This window comes from Oncorhynchus tshawytscha, linkage group LG15, assembly GCF_018296145.1.
Source record: "Oncorhynchus tshawytscha isolate Ot180627B linkage group LG15, Otsh_v2.0, whole genome shotgun sequence".
Classification (NCBI taxonomy): domain Eukaryota; kingdom Metazoa; phylum Chordata; class Actinopteri; order Salmoniformes; family Salmonidae; genus Oncorhynchus; species Oncorhynchus tshawytscha.
In genome coordinates, this window is record NC_056443.1 from 27,358,274 (window position 1) to 27,376,380 (window position 18,107).

Below are 18,107 nucleotides of genomic sequence, written 5' to 3' on the forward strand. Positions count from 1 at the left end.
ATTTCCAAACGGTTCACCCAATGTCGATTTAAAATGTCCTCAAATTAAAGCTGACAGTCTGCACTTTAACCTCGTAGTTATTGTATAATTTCAAATTCCAAGTGCTGGAGTACAGAGCCAAAACAATAACAAAAATGGTCACAGTCACAATACTTTTGGAGATCACTGTATGTGACCTAATGCGTAATTTTCGGAGGCTACTTTTGGCTCGTGAGCTTTACCTTCAGAACTACTGGCTAAAAAGTATACAAAAGAACCGGAGAATCTCTTTAAGGTCAATGGCATCATGAAGTTTACCAAGTACCAGGATATTTTAGCCAAAAACCTGGTTGCCTCTGCCAGGAGGCTGAAACTTGGCCACAAGTGAATCTTCCAGCAAGACAATAACCCATAATCCACAAAGAAATGGTTAATTTACCACCATCAGCCTCCAGACTTGAACCCCATTGAAAACCTGTGGTTTTAATTTTAGAAAAAGGCTGTGTCATTATCCTCGCAAGGGTAAGGTCCTGGAGTACTGAAAGCAGGGTTGCCAATAATTTAACAAAAATTACTTGTTAAAGAAAATCTCATTCTCTGAGCAATTATATTAGTATAAAATAATCATACTTTCCCAAAAATTGGAGCATGCAATATAGCTCTCTCTCTCCCTCACTACCCCCCCAACATAAGATTCACACCGTTTTTGAATGGTTCCCAAACCAAGGGTGTATTCACTAATGCACACCGTAGCAAAACTTATTTCAACGGAAATGAGTTTGTTGTTGGACAAGCTGAGGTAGTTCCTCCCCGCTTTGTTTTCTTCAATTTGTTTCAAAGACATTCTGACAACGGCAAGGGAAGATGTTATCATTCTGACATAAAGTAACACAGCAAGGCCACGCAGATGTCTGTTGACTGTCAGTCAAACTATCAATCATACAGCAGAGCAGGGTGGAGTTGGATTTAGGGTCACTCAATCATGCAGTGAACCCCAAACACACACCTGACTTCTTCTCCATCGCTCGCTCCCCATAAACTTCAACCCTTTAAACAGAGGCAATAAAAACAAAGACAGTGTGTCCCTGCTGTTCTCTCTCTCTCTCTCCCCCCTCTCTCTCTCTCTCCCTCTCTCTCCCCCACCCCCCTCTCTCTCTCCCTCTCTCTCCCCCACCCCCTCACTCTCGAACTCTCTTTGATCTCTGCTTCCCTCTTTCCGGCAACTTCACTTCCATCGGCCATCCAACTATTGTCTGTAGTCTCTCTCTTTCTCCCCCCTCCCCCTTTCTTTCTTTCTCTCTCTCTCTCTCTCTCCTAGTGCCCAGGATTTTTTTGTTGTTGGCATTGCTCCTGTTTGTTTTCAGCCATTTTGGGGACTGGCAGTGCTCGTAACAAACTGCTTAAATGGCGTCCTCTGCCTTTCTCTCTCTCCCTCTCCCTCTCCCTCTCCCTCTCTCTCGCTCGCCCTCCCTATCTTGCCGGGCTTTGTGTATATAAAGTAGTGTGTCTGTGTGTGTGGTTGGAGAACAACACTTCCAAATAAAAAGAGGATTGGATTCGGGGTGTGGGGGGGAATTCACTTGCTGGAAAAAAGGCAAAAATACTGACAATCATGTGCACAACTGAAGTGAGAGAAAGCGAGTGGAGCAAGTGAGAGAGAGTGGATCAGGTGAGAGAGAGTGGAGCAAGTGAGAGAGAGTGGAGCAAGTGAGAGAGAGTGGAGCAAGTGAGAGAGAGTGGAGCAAGTGAGAGAGAGTGGAGCAAGTGAGAGAGAGTGGAGCAAGTGAGAGAGAGAGAGTGAGGGGGAGAGAGAGAGAGAGCGAGGGGGAGCGAGTGAGAGAGAGAGCGAGCGAGAGAGACAGAGTGTGAGAGTCGCTCCTGCCCTCTGTCTTTACACACTGCTGCCTGTGTGTGCGCCGTCTCTCCTTGCCTGCACTCTCTCACACACACACACTCACGCAGACGCACGCTCACACAGACCGAGGGAGAGAGCGGATAGAGCGAGCAAGAGAGAGAGGAGGGAGAACACATCGCAGCAGAGATGCAGCAGGAGGTTTTCCGAGGTACGTTGTCTTGTTGTGTGCTTGCCTAGCAGTGAAAGGGAGGCTGATATGTTTCTCTCTCTTTTTCGTCTGCTTGTTTTTCTCAGTCACGCCATTGCCTGGTTGTTTTGTATGTCAGGAGAAATGTAATATTTGTTTTAAGTGTGTGTAAGGGTTGGTGTGTGTCTGTGTGTGTGTGTGTGTGTCTGTGTGTGTGCGCGTGGGTGTGTGTGTGTGTGTGGGGGGCCAATAAGAGGCCTTGTCTCCCTCCTCCTCCTCGGTCTCGCTGGCGTACCACGCAGTTCTTTTTCAGGAGCGATGACTCGTTCAGAGATTGTGATGAAACTTAAAAAATCTCTGCGTCTTTCGCATCTGCATGAAACACTCCAGATTGGGGGGTCTAGCTAATGTGTATCAGAGCAAGGCGGTAGACGTGAGCATGACATGGGCTCTGTGTGAGAAACCTTTTCTCACTGTGACTGGTCAGCCGACTTAACTCCCAAAATGACACAAGGAGTTGGTGAAAAACTTGCACATACACGTCCCTGATAGCGAATCTAGCGCCGAGGTTAAATTATTCTCGCCTCTCCTGTCTGTTCTTTGGTGTGTCATCAAAATATCCTTCTAGTGCCAGGTTGTTATTTTGGAAGCGGAAGGAGGTTCTTGCTAAGCCTTGGAGGGCATTTTAACGTCACAGACCCATTGTTGTTTCCCTAACCAACCCTGCTTTCTTTTTCCAAAACAACAGTCCCTCTGCCAAATATTTCCACATTCCTGGTCACCATGGCCACCAAGCCTCTGCCTTCACTGTATGGGAAATATGACCTACAATGCCACAGGGCTTTAGGGGTCAGAGGTCAGGAGTTATAGGGAGCCTCGTTGCTTAGCGCCAGTGGCAGTTGATGAATTTCCAGCCAACAGTTTTCTGTTTGACTTGTTGTTCGTATACTGGCTAGATTATGTCAATGGCATCCAATGGAAGACTTGAATACCCTGGCAATGTTGGTTTTGCGTACAATTTCCACTTAAGCCATTCCAGTTGTCCAGTTCGGAAATGGAGATTTCAGCGTGCAATGTTACACATAAATCTCTCGTTGATATGAATGACTTTCGCAGAAGTATGATTTGACCAGAGGTTTGAGTTATGTATGCATCTATAAAGTCAGGATTTGTCCCTTTGCTGGGTGATGCGCTCTAGTCGTACGGTTGAGAAATGAGGAGAGCAGAAGACACATTTCCGTTGTTCGCTGTAACTGTGGACAATAAAGTTGTATTGTTTTACGCTGCACAAACCTAACTGACCTGCACTGTGTCTTCAGAGGGACTGTGTGCAAAATTTAAAATGGTTTTGGGGAAAATTACCCCAAAAAGGTCAGTGGGTGTTGTTTCCATTCTCTATTACAGGGGTCAGAATGATGATAATTATGTGCCGGGTTGAGAGCTAACGGACCATGGAGTGTGGCGTTTTAACATGGAGCAGGCTCGCTGGTGCGTGGAGTGGCATGCCAAATTGTAGCGATACCAGAGATTACACTGAGGGGGAGGGGGGGGGCATGTTGACACGCTGAGCAGGATCTGAAAGACAAGGAAACCATGAAATCTGGACCAGGAAGAGATGTGTTTGAAGTTACACTATCTACCCTTCCAACCCTCCTCTCTCCACCCACCACTCCCCGACCCATACCATCATCCCTTCCTCCCCTGCTCTTCTCCTCCTCCTCCCTCTGCCCATCTGGCTGGCTCCTCCATGTTTTCTGGGCCGGGGGGTTATGGAGAGTTCAGTGTCTCTCCCTCTCTCTGTCTCCAACGACAGCCCCCTTTTCACGACCCAACTGGTGCCCCCCTTGCTGGCCGTTCCACACTGGGGAGAACCCAACCGACACCTTCCTATTTCCACAATCCCACTCCACTCGCTCACAGTGCGGAACGAGTAAACCCACCCCCCACACACTCCAATCTGGCCCCCACATTTCCCCCCTGGCTGAAACCCACCCACCAGTCTCTTGCAGTAACTAGTCTATGGCTGGGCTGTACATATAAAGGAGATGGGATCAGAGCTATTGCATACTAACTGATTAGGACTCTAGGTACTTTTAATAGTGGCATGGTCACTGTGACCCGAGTGTAGTGTTGATGTTTTTTCTCTTGCTGACGTTGTGATTCTGCCTTGTGTTCATCTACGTAGCTTAGTCAGTCATTTGTGCCACACAAACCGTACTTGCACTTGCTGTTCTGTTTTTGTGTGTGTTTTTTTTCTCTTTTCAGCACCGTGGGTGAAAATAGATGTACAATCCTTCAGCGGACATGTTTGTTTGTGCGGAACACTGTGCTTCAGCAGGGCACTGTATTTTGTGGGGGGGGCGAGGCTGGGTCCTTGGCACACTGAGGGTCAGATGCTTGCTTGCGTGTGAGGGGGGAGGGGGTGTATGCATGCGCGTGACTGTGTGCGGTGCGTGATTGTGTTGTGTGTGTGTGTGTAAAGCTCCCTGTCACGCTTGGCCAGACCGTCGTTCAGGGCCTGTTTGTGGAGAGGCAGTTGTGTGCGTCACAGCGAGATGAAGAGAGAGAGAGGGCGGCAGACGCATTTTCCCATTTGCGGCGTAAACACCAGATGAAATCGTGACATTTTTTTTGCCCTCACGCCGTCTCACGGTGTGTCCGCCTACGAGTAGCTGGCGTCTAAATGACATTTGTTTGTCATTTAGCAGACACTCTTATCCGGAGCAACTTGCTGTAGTGAGTGCAGACATTTTTCGTACTGGTCCCTCATGGGAATCGAACCCACAGCTCTGGTTTTGCAAGCTCAATGCGCTACCAACTGAGCACCACGGGACTAATACCAAGTGACAGTGTGTTGTCAGAGCAGACTGCACAGTAAACATCCACATATTTCTCAAGAAGACACATCTACTTTAAAGGGAGACTTCAGGATTTTGGCAATGAGGCCTTTTATCTACTTCCCCAGAGTCAGATGAACTTTTATGTCTCTGTGTCCAGTATGAAGGAAGTTAAGCCGTGTGCGGACAGGATATGGTTTACTGGGCATGAGCACAACCCACCACATTTGTCATTTTAGTCCCGTCTGAATCTGCCATGTCAGTCATGTTTACTTGGCATGTAGTTATTATTCCAGCCCTGAAAAAACCCTATTTTTTGGCTGAACTCCCAGGTCCTCTGATAGTCCCGTGTGAATCGTCATCCCTGTGTTTTGAGGGATATTAAAAGAGTTAAGCAGGTGCTGTACCCAGGTTGGGGAAGAACACGGGACCAAATTGATGCGTAAAACAAAGTACTATGCCCGTAGCCTACAGATGAACAAACTGTTTTGTCACATATCATATCACATATCTTTCCTAGTGCCATACTTCTCTTTTTTTTTTAAAGATGAAGTGGACGATATTGTGCCAATGAATTGATAAATTGCCAAATCCGTCAGGTAGTTAAATGTCTGCGTAGGTTAGTTCATGGTTGTCATTGATATGGATGGTTAAGCTGACTGTCTTTGACCTGAAGGTCATTAGGTCAACATTAGGCCATCCCTAGACATTTGAAATATCTTTACGACAAGAAGAGCCTCCAGGCATCTGTCATAACGGTCCATTTTGAAATACAGGGGCAGTTTGGGAAAACTAATTCCCTCCGTGTTGTGCTGGAGTAACCATTACATAACCGATGTTGTATAGTAATACTAGTCCTGTGCGAATAGGGCTATAGAGGTAGGTTGCTAAAATAGTCACTGTGTTTGCCTGTATATCCAGGGAAATACAGAGCAAGTGGGATTAGCAGCGTAGTTGTGCGACTTTACTGTGTATTTCGTTGTGTATCATTTCGGTGTATGGCTGGCGTGTCCCTTTCCCCCTTTATATCCTCTTTCTTCAAAGCTCCTCTTATTCTGTTCTGTAATTCAGTTCATTCCACCTCTACAGACTCTCTGTTTGTTGCGGATTGCGCCCCTGCTTCTCCCCATTGTTTTACTTATAGTTTTACACCCATGGCATCAGTAGTTTGTTTTTGTGGCTGTGGGTGCTTGCCGGTGCCTGTATATATGACTGCATGCATTTCTGCCAATGGGGATGTGTTTGTGTCTGTCTGTCTGTGCGCTATCTGCCTTTCCGTCGGCCTGTGCTGTGTGTATGTGTGTTCCTGTTTCCAGCCTGGCCCTCTCTCTTCCTTTCTCTCCCTCTCTCTCCCTCTTCCCTCTGCAATAACAGTGCTGACCTAGTTTCTGCCTGTTCAGGGCTGCCTGTGGAATTTTACAGAGGCCTTTCTGCCTTGCTGCTTGAAAACACAAGCAGAAAAGCATGACTGTGGATTTTTATTTTTGTCGCATCATTAAGGCCTCAACATCCATCTCCCCAATCTGCAGACCCCACAGAACGGCCTGTGCTAAATAAGTAATTACAATAAAATTGCCTATTGCAGGCGAATCTGCGAGCTGGCGTGTATGAATAGATAGCAGGCGAGTGGATCTGCCGCAATCGCTGCTAGAATTAGAATGGAAATGGGAAGCGCCCCGTCGATCTTTGCTCGTCCTCTCGAGCTTAACTGCGACAGAACCGGATGCAGCGGGCGGAAAAACACCCCTCCTCCACTATCCTCCCCTACCCTGCCTCTCTCCCTGGCTTCCACTTTCCTTCCCTCCCTCTCTCTCTCCCTCTGCCTTCACAAATAATGGTTAGAGTCATGGCCGGCAGATTCTGACCACTACCAGGAATGGGCCAGCAGGCTGTGATGAGAATCACCCCCATTTCCCCCCCACCATGTCTGTTAAACGGGACCTATTTGTTTTAAGTCCACAGGGCTATGGGATGCAAGTCGACACTCTATTCCAAGGAAATCTTGATTAAATCTTGATTAAATCTGAACGCCTTCCAATTAGGTGATGTGAATGTTGTGACACAGCCAAGATGGATCCCTGGAATTTCTTTCCAGTCTCTGTGTGCTGAAATCTAAACCAGCATTACCACATATTCCTTCTTCTTCTCTCTTTCCCTGCTCTCGCCATTCCTTTTTGGATTTTAATATCAGCTGACGTTTGTTGCGCTCTTAAGCAACTTTAAGCATTTCCTTAGCATAATTTCCTTAGCATCGTTTCCTTAGCATCGTTTCCTTAGCATCGTTTCCTTAGCATCGTTTCCTTAGCATCGTTTCCTTAGCATCGTTTCCTTAGCATCGTTTCCTTAGCATCGTTTCCTTAGCATCGTTTCCTTAGCATCATGAAGGAATCTTTTTTTGGATAGGAATGGGCATTTTCTTTCTTGTATAATACATTCAAATGTAGTGCTTATCCACAGCGACTTACAAAACTCGCATGCAGGGATCCATTCTAGCTGTAACACTCATCTCTTCTTGTTGTTTCGCAGGTTTTGGGGGCTGGTCATGGTGTCCTGGCTGGAGGTGTTGGACCCCCTCCACGCAGGCCTCTTCTTGCTACGCCTGAACGAGCAGCGCCTGCCCGCCGGGCCCACCCTCTTCTGTGACGTCAACCTCATCGCCACCAGCAACGCCAAGTTGGCCGCCTGTTGCCAGTACTTCCGCCAGCTGCTGCTGTCGACGTCTTCCCCACCGCCTACAACTCCTGTATTAGGCAGCCACCACCTGCCGTCTACCCCCTCTTCCAGGCTCATCCAGGGGGCTGAGCTGGACCTGCCTAACCTGCAGTCCTGTGTGCTGTCCAACCTGCTTGACTTCATCTACTCCTCCCGTGTTGCCCGCAAGGGCTCCAAGGGGACCAGGCATCTGTCGGAGGCGGGCCTCAGCCTTAGGGTGCCCATCTTGACCAATCTGGTTGAGGAAGAAGAGGAGTCGGAACCCGGGCAGATGAAGGGTAAAAGCCGGCAGTGCCGAGGAGGGGAGGCCATGATGGAGGGGCTGATGAATGATGAGGCAGACGGCCCCGAGAACGCTAAGATCACCCTCAGCTTCCCCCTCAGTGCCGCCCTGCCCGCCGCCCTCACCGTTCACAACCACCGCCCCTCCTCAGCCACATCCTACCCCCGCCGCCGACACTCCTCCTCGGCCTCCAAGGCGTCCAACGAGGTGTCAGCGTGGAAACTGGATGCCACCACCACAGACAAACGGCGGCCCTTTAACCCCCCCCAGCGGGACAGCTCCCCGTCCTCTTCCTCCACCTCCTCTTCCCCTTCCTCCTCTTCCTCTCCTATGGATCTTACCGCACTGGTCAAAAAGGACATCAAATCCCCTCCACCTCTTTTCAAAGCCGGTCTGGACTCCCAGTTCCACAGGTTCCCCCCCAGGTCTTCCAATGGGCCTTTAGGTGGTTACCCAGGGGAGGGTCACAGACTGACCAATGGCACGGCCTCACCCTCAAAGACTGCACAGATTCTGTTCAACCTGAGCACCGTGGCCTATCGGGGCCAGGGGGGGCGGGGCACAGACAGAAAGGAGAAAACAGGGAAAAAAGGAGGGAGGGTGGGCAGCCCCCAAGTTGGAACAAACCTACGTCCACCCAACCTCCACCTTTCTCCTCCTCTTCCTCACCCCTCTGAGTCTTTCACTCTTCCTCCTCACTCCTCCTCTACCCCCCCAGATGGCCCCGAGCCGGAGCTGATATGTGGGGTGTGCCACCGCCTCTTCAGCTCCGCCTTGTCTCTCACGGCCCACATGCGGCTGCACCGTGGCGGCCGGGCCCTCAGCTGCCAGCACTGTGGCAAAGCCTTCATCCACAACAAGAGACTGCAGTCCCACGAGGCCTCCTGCACGCACGCTCTGAACCCGGCCCTCCCATCTAGCATCCCCCTTCTCCCCATCCTGGCCAAAGAGGAGCCCCTGGAGGAAGGGGAGGTTAGGGTGGAGGGAGGACAGATTGTGGGGGCAAGTGAAGAGGATATGAAGCCTGGGAAAGGGAAAAAAGGGCGAGGTCTCCTGGTTCGGCATGAAGGCGACGTGTCAGAGCTGGTGGGGGACGAGGACCACTTTGTCAAGGTGGTGGACGGCCATGTCATCTACTTCTGCTCGGTGTGCGAGCGCTCCTACATGACCCTGTCCAGCCTCAAGCGTCATTCCAACGTGCACTCGTGGCGCCGCAAGTATCCCTGCCACTTCTGTGACAAGGTGTTCGCCTTGGCCGAGTACCGCACCAAGCACGAGGTGTGGCACACGGGCGAGCGACGCTACCAGTGCATCTTCTGCTGGGAGGCCTTCGCAACGTACTACAACCTGAAGACCCACCAGAAGGCTTTCCACGGCATCAGCCCGGGCCTCATCTCCAGCGAAAAGACAGTCAACGGTGGTTACAAGCAGAAGGTCAACGCCCTCAAGTTCTACCGCCTGCTTCCTATGCGTTCCCAGAAGAGACCCTACAAGACCTACAGTGACTCCCTGGCCAACAGCCTGCTGCTGCCCCCGTCTGACCCCTCTGCCGTCCCCTTGCCTCAGCCCCTGGACTGCAGCCTGCCCGGCTCCCTGGACCTTCACAGCCTCATCAGTTGCTCTCTACCCAAGGGTGTGAAGCCTGACCCTGACGAGTTCCCTGCTGGCTTCCCCCTCTCAGTGGGCCTAGAGCAGGGAGAGATCCCCACACTGCCCCCCTCCCTAACAGGTATGGCCTTAGGGAGAGTAGCTGACAGAGAGACAGAGTCAGAGCAGGTCGATAGCTGTGGCAGCAGCTCCAAGGCATCCGTTCGTAACAAAGTCAAAACTCCAAAGGTCAGCGGTAGCCCAGAGTTGGGTTTGTCTTCTGTCATCACATACGGCCACTCCAAGCCCTCCGTCATAGTGCATGGCACAGCGGCGCCATCCGTCATTGTCCATAGCAACCAGGTCACCTCTGGGGCCGGGAAAGGCCCCCTGAGCAGTCCCTCCCCTGAAGCTAGCAACAGCCAGACACTCCCCAAGGTCAGTGCAAAGCCTGTTAAAATTCACAGGGAAAGTACGGAGAGCCATAGGAAGAGAGCTAAATTAGTGGATAGTTCAGATGCCACAGAGGAGGGGGAGAGGAGATCAGAAACAGGTAGGTACCATCATAAGTCCCGCAAGGGGCACAGCAAGAGTGACAGCTCCTCAGCCAAACAGTCATCCACAGGGTCAGAGGGCAAAGGGGCCGGGCCGCTGTGCCAGATCACGGTGCGGATAGGCGAGGAGGCCATGGTCAAACGCAGCATCTCCGAGACGGACCTCAAGAGGGACAGGAGCCCCCCTCCTTCCAGAGCCAAAAGGATGGACTCCTCCCCACATGACTCCAAGGAACCTCGCCACTCCCACCACCACCACCATAAACACCGCTCCCATCGCAGCTCTAGTGTCGAAGCTGAGGGGGAGAGAGGAGGAGATGGGGAGAGAGAAAATGGAGAGGGGGACAGCCGGAAGAAAAGCCCAAAAGCCACGGGCAAGGTCAGAGAGTACTACTTCCGCCAGGAGGTGCGCAAGCAGGGGCAGAGTGAGGATGATGAGGACAACCTCTGGAGGCCCTACTACTCATACAAGCCCAAGAGGAAGGCCCCTCATGCCCACAAAACAAAGAACTGGCAACGCAAACTCCACTACAAACGCTCCCTCCGGCTAATGAGGAGGGCAGAGAGACTCATGGACCATGTGAATAAGGAAGACCAAGAGAAGGAGGATGGAAAGATGGATGAGGTGGAGCAGGAAGTGGGGGAGGTGAAAGATCACATGGAGGAGGGAGAGGCACCTGAATCGTTCAGTACTTCCTCTATACCTTCAAAAGAGAAGGACAAAGAGGGGGAGGAAGAAATCGGGGAAGCCCCCCTTCAGCTCGCTGATCCTCCCCTGGTCTCTCCCCAGCCCCCATTTTCTACCTCAGTCCCCCCTATGGACACAAAACGCCGGCCCTGGTCCGATGGAAGTGCGTCGGAGTGCGATACGTGTGGCCGCTGGTTCTCCAGTTCCAGGAAGCGGGATAAACACGAGCTTAGCCACCTGCTGGAGTTTGTGTGCCTCCTCTGTAGGGCCCCCTTCCCTTCCAGGGACCAACTAGAGGACCACCAGAGAGCCCAGCACCCCAAAGCCCCCAACCCCTCGTCTGTGCCATCCCGAGCGGGGTGTCAGTCTCGAGATGAGGGCATGGAGACAGAGACGGAGTTAACAGAGGTAGACAGGGCGAGAGAGAGGGTTATACTAGGGAAGGGAAGTCCAAGTTGCCTAAGCAGGAGGTCATTGGCGAGACACACCTGTCCGCAGTGCCATAAGGTGTGCAAGACATCCTCAGCGCTAAACCGCCACGTGAGGCGCCACGAGTTAAGCAGCTCCCCGGAGAGAGAAAAGGAGGAGAGGCAGACAGAGTCAAAAACAGCAGCAGCAGCAGAGACAACAGTTAGCACTGTTAGAAAAGACGTAGACACCACGAGTGACCATGTTCCCATTGTTCACTCTGTCCCTGTTATCAGCTACCCTATCCCAGAGACACAGCATAGTAGCGAGGCCATAGAGCCGCTGCAGTGTGCGAGCCAGCCTGGCGAGGTGAAAGCAGAGCACCAAACTCCAACACTGTGCAGCGGCCCTGAACTCAACGAACTTAATGAACTCACAACTCCCATTCCTGTCAGAGAGCCCAGTCCTCAGATTATTCAGCCCCCTCCAGCGATCCCCACAGCCGACCGGCGGACACCATCTCCCTCCCTCTGCTGCTCCTCGGCCCTCCAGGGTGTGCTGGTCATGAGCAGCGGAGCTGAATGTCTGGACTACCGGACCCCCAGGAAGAGGAGTCTGGAGGGGCAGAACCACAGGAGGACCAGCCCTGCACCTGTCACTTCTCCAAATATGGCCCCGACCTTGCAGATGAGAATCAGCCATACTGCTGCTCCTCTGTCCGTTGCCATGACAACAGTGCCCCTCCAAGGGGTCTGTGGTGTGAAGCAGGAGGGTGATATTGTGGGAAAAGGACAGAGGGAGGGATGTGGCATGGGCCTCCTCCATCATGCTGGTTTTAAGAACTCACCAGTGGCCCAAGATCTCAGGGTCCCACCCTTGTCCAGGAGCCCCAGTCCCAACCAAGCACAAGACCTGACCATGTCCTCGATTCTAGCCAGGGAGAGGGAGGTGGAGAGGGAAAGGCAGAGAGAATGGGAGAGGGAGATGAAGAGAGAGCTGGAAAGGGAACAGGATATGGAGAGAGAGTTGGAAAGGGGGAGGCAGAGGGAAAGGGATATGGACAGAGAGCTAGAAAGGAGGAAGCAGAGGGAGAGGGAGATGGACAGAGAGCTAGGAAGGAGGAAGCAGAGGGAGAGGGAGATGGACAGAGAGCTGGGAAGGGAGCGGCAGAGAGAAAGGGAGATGGAGAGGGCTCAGCAGTCAAGGGGAGCATCACTACAGGAGCAGCCCAGAGACATGGAGGGGACCCTCCTGGTACCCAAAGAGGAGCCGATTAGTCCCGCACCGTCCCCGATACACACACCAATTCAAACTGCTATTAACAGCCCACCCTTGCAGAGGCGGCCCTCCAAGTTTCCCCGCCGCTTCCCCACTGCTATGGACCTGCTGATGCAGGCAAACCAACAGGTTGCCCAGTCCCTGCGTGGCACACAGGGTCTCCAGAGGTTTCAGTTGCCCCCTGGGTCGGTCAGTGGCAGCGACCGCCCTTCTGCCCATGCCCTGCTGCTCCCCCGGGACCCCCCACCGTCCGAGGAAGAGCCCCTGGACCACTCCCCAGCGCCATCGAGAGACCCTCACAGAGGGGAGGTCACTGCCAGGGGATACCCCATGCAGGACTACCCGCTGCCACTCATCGTCCAGGGTGGCTACCGCTCTGGCAAGAAGCAGGAGGACAACCTGCTCATGTCCTACCCGACGGGGCCTCTCTCCTTCGGGCCACTGGGGAAGATGGTGCCTACCGGGGATCTTGCCAAACTGCCATTCTACCCCGACCCCTACCAGCTGCTTTACGGGCCGCAGCTGCTGGCCTACCCCTACAACCTGGCCACCCTGCCCATGGCTCTGAACATGATGGCCCCCGGGGGGGAGAAGGTGGAGCCGTTGCCCTTCCTCCCTGCCCTCTTCAACTACGCTGCTGCAGCTGGTCCCTACGCTGGCATGGCGCCACACCACCTAGTGGGGAACCCCAGCCTCTACAACAGCAGCGGCGGCAGCAGCAAGAAACAGCGGGACAACAGCAACGGAAAGTTGTAGAAGGTGTATATAGAAATGACATCTGAGGAATATTTCAAAGCGGACGACCAGTCCCTGTAGTGGAGAAGGAAGGGTGCCATCGGCTCCTTTGTAGTGCGTACACTTGCACAGTCCCCTGCCTCTCTTTTGTAAAGTAGCGATCAGAGCCAAAGCGTTGAATCAGGAGGAGGGATGATGGGAAGTGGGGGAGTGAAGTAAGAGGAGGAGAGAAAAAAGACAGATCCATCATTCCCCTCTCCTTTCCTCTCGCTCGCCCCATTCACCTCTGGTTTCTGTTCTCACGTCTTTCAGTAGTAATAGTTCTAGAGCTTGATTAATTGTCCTCTCAAACTTGTTACGACAATATCTATAATATAAGAATAACAACAGCTAACAGGGTGTGTTTTGCGAATCATTTGTTTCGGTCCGCTTCCCATTCTGTTGACTGCATATAAATACAGGGGAGGCCTTGTTTTAGGGACAGAAGGGATCAGCCAAAATGGACATAATTCGACACGGTGGGAGTCGGAGCATTAAATTACACTGTGTGAGTGTGTGATATGTGTGATTGCTTTAGTAAACTTGTGCTCCAAGTGTCTGTGAGAGCTTTATATGAACAGGTAACATGCACAGTATGTAGGAATTCTGTTTGTGAACGCTGAGGTGGGATTCTGCTTGTTTGGCGTGGATGTGTGTGTGGATGTGTGTGAGTGGCTGTATGGCTGCCATCTGAGTGCTGATCGTTCCATGGGGTTCTGAGGTGTTAGCAACATTCTAACACTAGATGGACTAGGCATTATAGGTCAGTGCATAGAAGCATTAGAAGGAATTCCTCTATTTCCCGTTCACAAAGCAGCAACTCTAGCAAACCTTTTGCCTGGAGTAGAATCTGTCAATTACCGATCTTGTGAGCTTATGTTACCTCCAGTAACCATAGTGGCCAGATGAATTTCAGTCCAGGACACTAACATAAGTCCATAGTGGCCAGATGACTTTCAGTCCGGGTCACTAACCTAAGACCATAGTGGCCAGATGACTTTCAGTCCGGGTCACTAACCTAAGACCATAGTGGCCAGATGACTTTCAGTCTGGGTCACTAACCTAAGACCATAGTGGCCAGATGACTTTCAGTCCGGGTCACTAACCTAAGACCATAGTGGCCAGATGACTTTCAGTCCGGGTCACTAACCTAAGACCATAGTGGCCAGATGACTTTCAGTCCGGGTCACTAACCTAAGACCATAGTGGCCAGATGACTTTCAGTCCGGGTCACTAACCTAAGACCATAGTGGCCAGATGACTTTCAGTCCGGGTCACTAACCTAAGACCATAGAGTGGCCAGATGACTTTCAGTCCAGGTCACTAACCTAAGACCATAGTAGCCAGATGACCCAGGTCTGCTTCGAGGTTCATGTTAGTTTTTACCTTGTGCATAACAACTGGAAAACATTCCTAGAAAAAGGGGGGGGGGAAGACTTGACACTTGTAGCTGTTATGCACATGTACTGTAGCTGGCCACTGGGTGACAATCATAGGCTAGTGTAGACCATACACTTCCAGTTGTCCTTGTACTCATCTCATTTCTTCCAAGGATTGAAAATAATAAAACAAGAATCAGTCAACCTTTTTATTCTTGTGGCCTTTTCCCTCCCCCTGATGCCCCCTGGTGTCCACCAAAGACCCACTCCATTTGTTAGGCCGTGTTGAAGAGAGGGAGTGTACAAGGAAATACATAGAGATGGAATCAGGGCAGGGCAATTTCCGTGATCCTAAGAGAGAGATTAAAAGAGAAACACAGAGGCCAGGGCGCACCTAGGCCAGTACCCTCAACGGAGCTTCCTACATCTTGATGTCGAATCAAAAAAGACCCCTCCCCCTCCACTGAAAGGAGATAGAAAAGGACAAGGCGAATGGAGTCGGAAGACGCAGTAAGATCACGCCACACTGAGGTCTGCTTGTCTCAGACAGCTTTTTGTGTTCCAATAGCTCCTCTCCTCCCTCCCTCCTTCTGCGCTCTGGGGTAGAGAAGCGAGAGGTGACGTAATCGTCTCCCACAGAGCTGGTTTTGAAGGGCCGGGCTTAGCAGCATCCACTGTGCCGCTCTGAGTTTCCCAGAATCCTGTGGGACTTTTTCCTGTTCTGAGTCTTTCTCTGTGTGATTTATGTGTTACACTACATTTTTGGATTTGTTTAACTTTTTCTACCCCCTTTAGCTAGCGAGACAAAAGTGGATTCAGCAAAAGGGGGTTTGAGTACACTTATAAATATGAATGTAATTTTAGTCAAGAGGTTATTGAAGTACAAAATGCATTAAAGGTAGATGGATTTCAGTTTTTCTGACTTGAAAAATAACATGTGTAAAGAGTCGTTATGAAGTCTGGTATGCATATATACTGTACAGTCCTAGGAACGTCAAGAAACTTGGGTTCTGTATCCACTAAAGCATGAGCAACACTCGCTTCCTAACAGTTTATATCCTCCTAGGTATCCAAAATCACTCACTTTCTCTTCCCCATAACTTTGTTTCTTTATCCTTCCACATCCTGTCCTTTTCCCCATTATCTCAGCTCTCAATCTCGGTTTTGTCTCGGTTGTATTTGTTCCGGAGTATAACCCCCTCAAAAAGAGCAGCTGCCACGCTTATTTCTCAGAATCAGTATGGGAGCTGTCCAATTATCCCCCTTCCTCCCCAAACAAACACACACTTTACACCACCTCTTTGAAGTGTGTAATGGGTATGTGTGTATGATGCCACCGCTGTGCTGTTCGTTTCGGGCAGGAGGACGAAAACACAGCGTGACCAACCGCAGGGGCTTGCGGCCTCCACTTGGGTGTGGTTACAAGCCTTTTGTGCATCTTGTGTGTGTGTGTGTGTGTGTGTGTGTATCTCTCTGTGTGTGTGTGTGTGTGTATGTGTGTGTCTGTGAAAAAGGAAAACCAAAACAAATCTGCTTCTATGCAGCATATCCCTCGGGTATAGGGACCTCCTGTATTTTTTTTGTTGCCTTTTTCAGTGGTTTTGTTCCAGAGCCCCCCCCTCCCTACCCAGCTGTAAAGACTCTCTCCATACTATACCTATCAAAGGCCATTTCACTATATGGACATATTTGTGTTTTGTAAAAAACATTTCTTATGCCATAGTTTTGCCATCATGGCAATCAATCATTGACCAAACGCCTGCAAATAGACATAAAGAGTGAATTCTGGTGATGATATACACATTTACAGTATGTTCAGTAAGTTCAAATGAATTGTGCCTCCGCTTTGATATATTGAAATGTAGCTGTATTGAAATGGTGAGGATCTTCCAGATTTCAGACAAGGTGCCTTTTTATGGCATAAGAAATGTAAATGGTATATGGCTGAATTGATCAAAATGGCAAATAACTTGAAGAAAAACCATGTGGTTTAGAGTGCTATGAAGCTGGTCATAGTTCTAGGGGTGTGGCTAAACAGTTTGGTATTGTGTATGTTTAGGTAAATACTGTGCCATAGTTTTTAGAGTCCACAAATACGTTACCGTTTTCTTTCTTCTTCAAATATATCAAATGTTTTACTGTTGCCTGATAACGTTGTCTCTGGATTTGGTACAAAGGCTTGTAGCCACAGCTTTCCCAAAGTCTCTTGTTTGTTTACTTCCTTGTTTCTTTAACTCGTTCCTCTTGTTCTCCTCTCTCCTCTTCGCTACAATCAAACAAATAAAGTATTAACCTGATGACCCAACAGAAAGAAAGTCTCATGTCTGATTTGAACATCTGCACGGAGATAAAAAACGATTTGCCCTATTATTTTAATCACTGTATAACGTGTTCCTCAACGTTCTTTGTTCTCCACAAGGTGAAGTGGTGGTTGGTACTGTGTTTGTTGAAGCAAATTCAAAGTACATAACAATAACAATAGCATAACAATAGCTGGTGTTGTACTACACCACCAAGCAATACAGTTAGCTGTTACTGTTGTACTACACCACCAAGCAATACAGTTAGCTGTTACTGGTGTACTACACCACCAAGCAATACAGTTAGCTGTTACTGTTGTACTACACCACCAAGCAATACAGTTAGCTGTTACTGTTGTACTACACCACCAAGCAATACAGTTAGCTGTTACTGTTGTACTACACCACCAAGCAATACAGTTAGCTGTTACTGTTGTTGTACTACACCACCAAGCAATACAGTTAGCTGTTACTGGTGTACTACACCACCAAGCAATACAGTTAGCTGTTACTGTTGTACTACACCACCAAGCAATACAGTTAGCTGTTACTGTTGTACTACACCACCAAGCAATACAGTTAGCTGTTACTGTTGTACTACACCACCAAGCAATACAGTTAGCTCTTACTGTTGTACTACACCACCAAGCAATACAGTTAGCTGTTACTGTTGTTGTACTACACCACCAAGCAATACAGTTAGCTGTTACTGTTGTTGCACTACACCACCAAGTAATACAGTTAGATATTACTGTTGTACTACACCACCAAGTAATACAGTTAGCTGTTACTGTTGTACTACACCACCAAGTAATACAGTTAGATGTTACTGTTGTACTACACAACCAAGTAATACAGTTAGCTGTTACTGTTGTACTACACCACCAAGTAACACAGTTAGCTGTTACCGTTGTACTACACCACCAAGTAATACAGTTAGCTGTTACTGTTGTACTACACCACCAAGTAATACAGTTAGCTGTTACTGTTGTACTACACCACCAAGTAATACAGTTAGCTGTTACTGTTGTACTACACCACCAAGTAATACAGTTAGCTGTTACTGTTGTTGTACTACACCACCAAGCAATACAGTTAGCTGTTACTGGTGTTGTACTACACCACCAAGTAATACAGTTAGCTGTTACTGTTGTTGTACTACACCACCAAGCAATACAGTTAGATGTTACTGTTGTTGTACTATACCACCAAGCAATACAGTTAGATGTTACTGTTGTTGTACTACACCACCAAGCAATACAGTTAGCTGTAACTGTTGTTGCACT

At 49.7% G+C, this 18,107-nt stretch overlaps 1 protein-coding gene across 1 annotated transcript; it reads left to right on the forward strand.

Moving 5' to 3' along the window:
- The first annotated feature begins 1,763 nt into the window (after nt 1-1,763).
- On the forward strand, nt 1,764-16,826 carry LOC112214769 (zinc finger and BTB domain-containing protein 38). The gene is made up of 2 exons (XM_024373773.2): nt 1,764-2,042; nt 7,385-16,826. Exon 2 carries the CDS (start codon nt 7,401-7,403, stop codon nt 13,122-13,124), a length of 5,724 nt encoding a protein of 1,907 aa, XP_024229541.1. The 5' UTR covers nt 1,764-2,042; nt 7,385-7,400; the 3' UTR covers nt 13,125-16,826.
- Nucleotides 16,827-18,107: the final 1,281 nt, after the last annotated feature.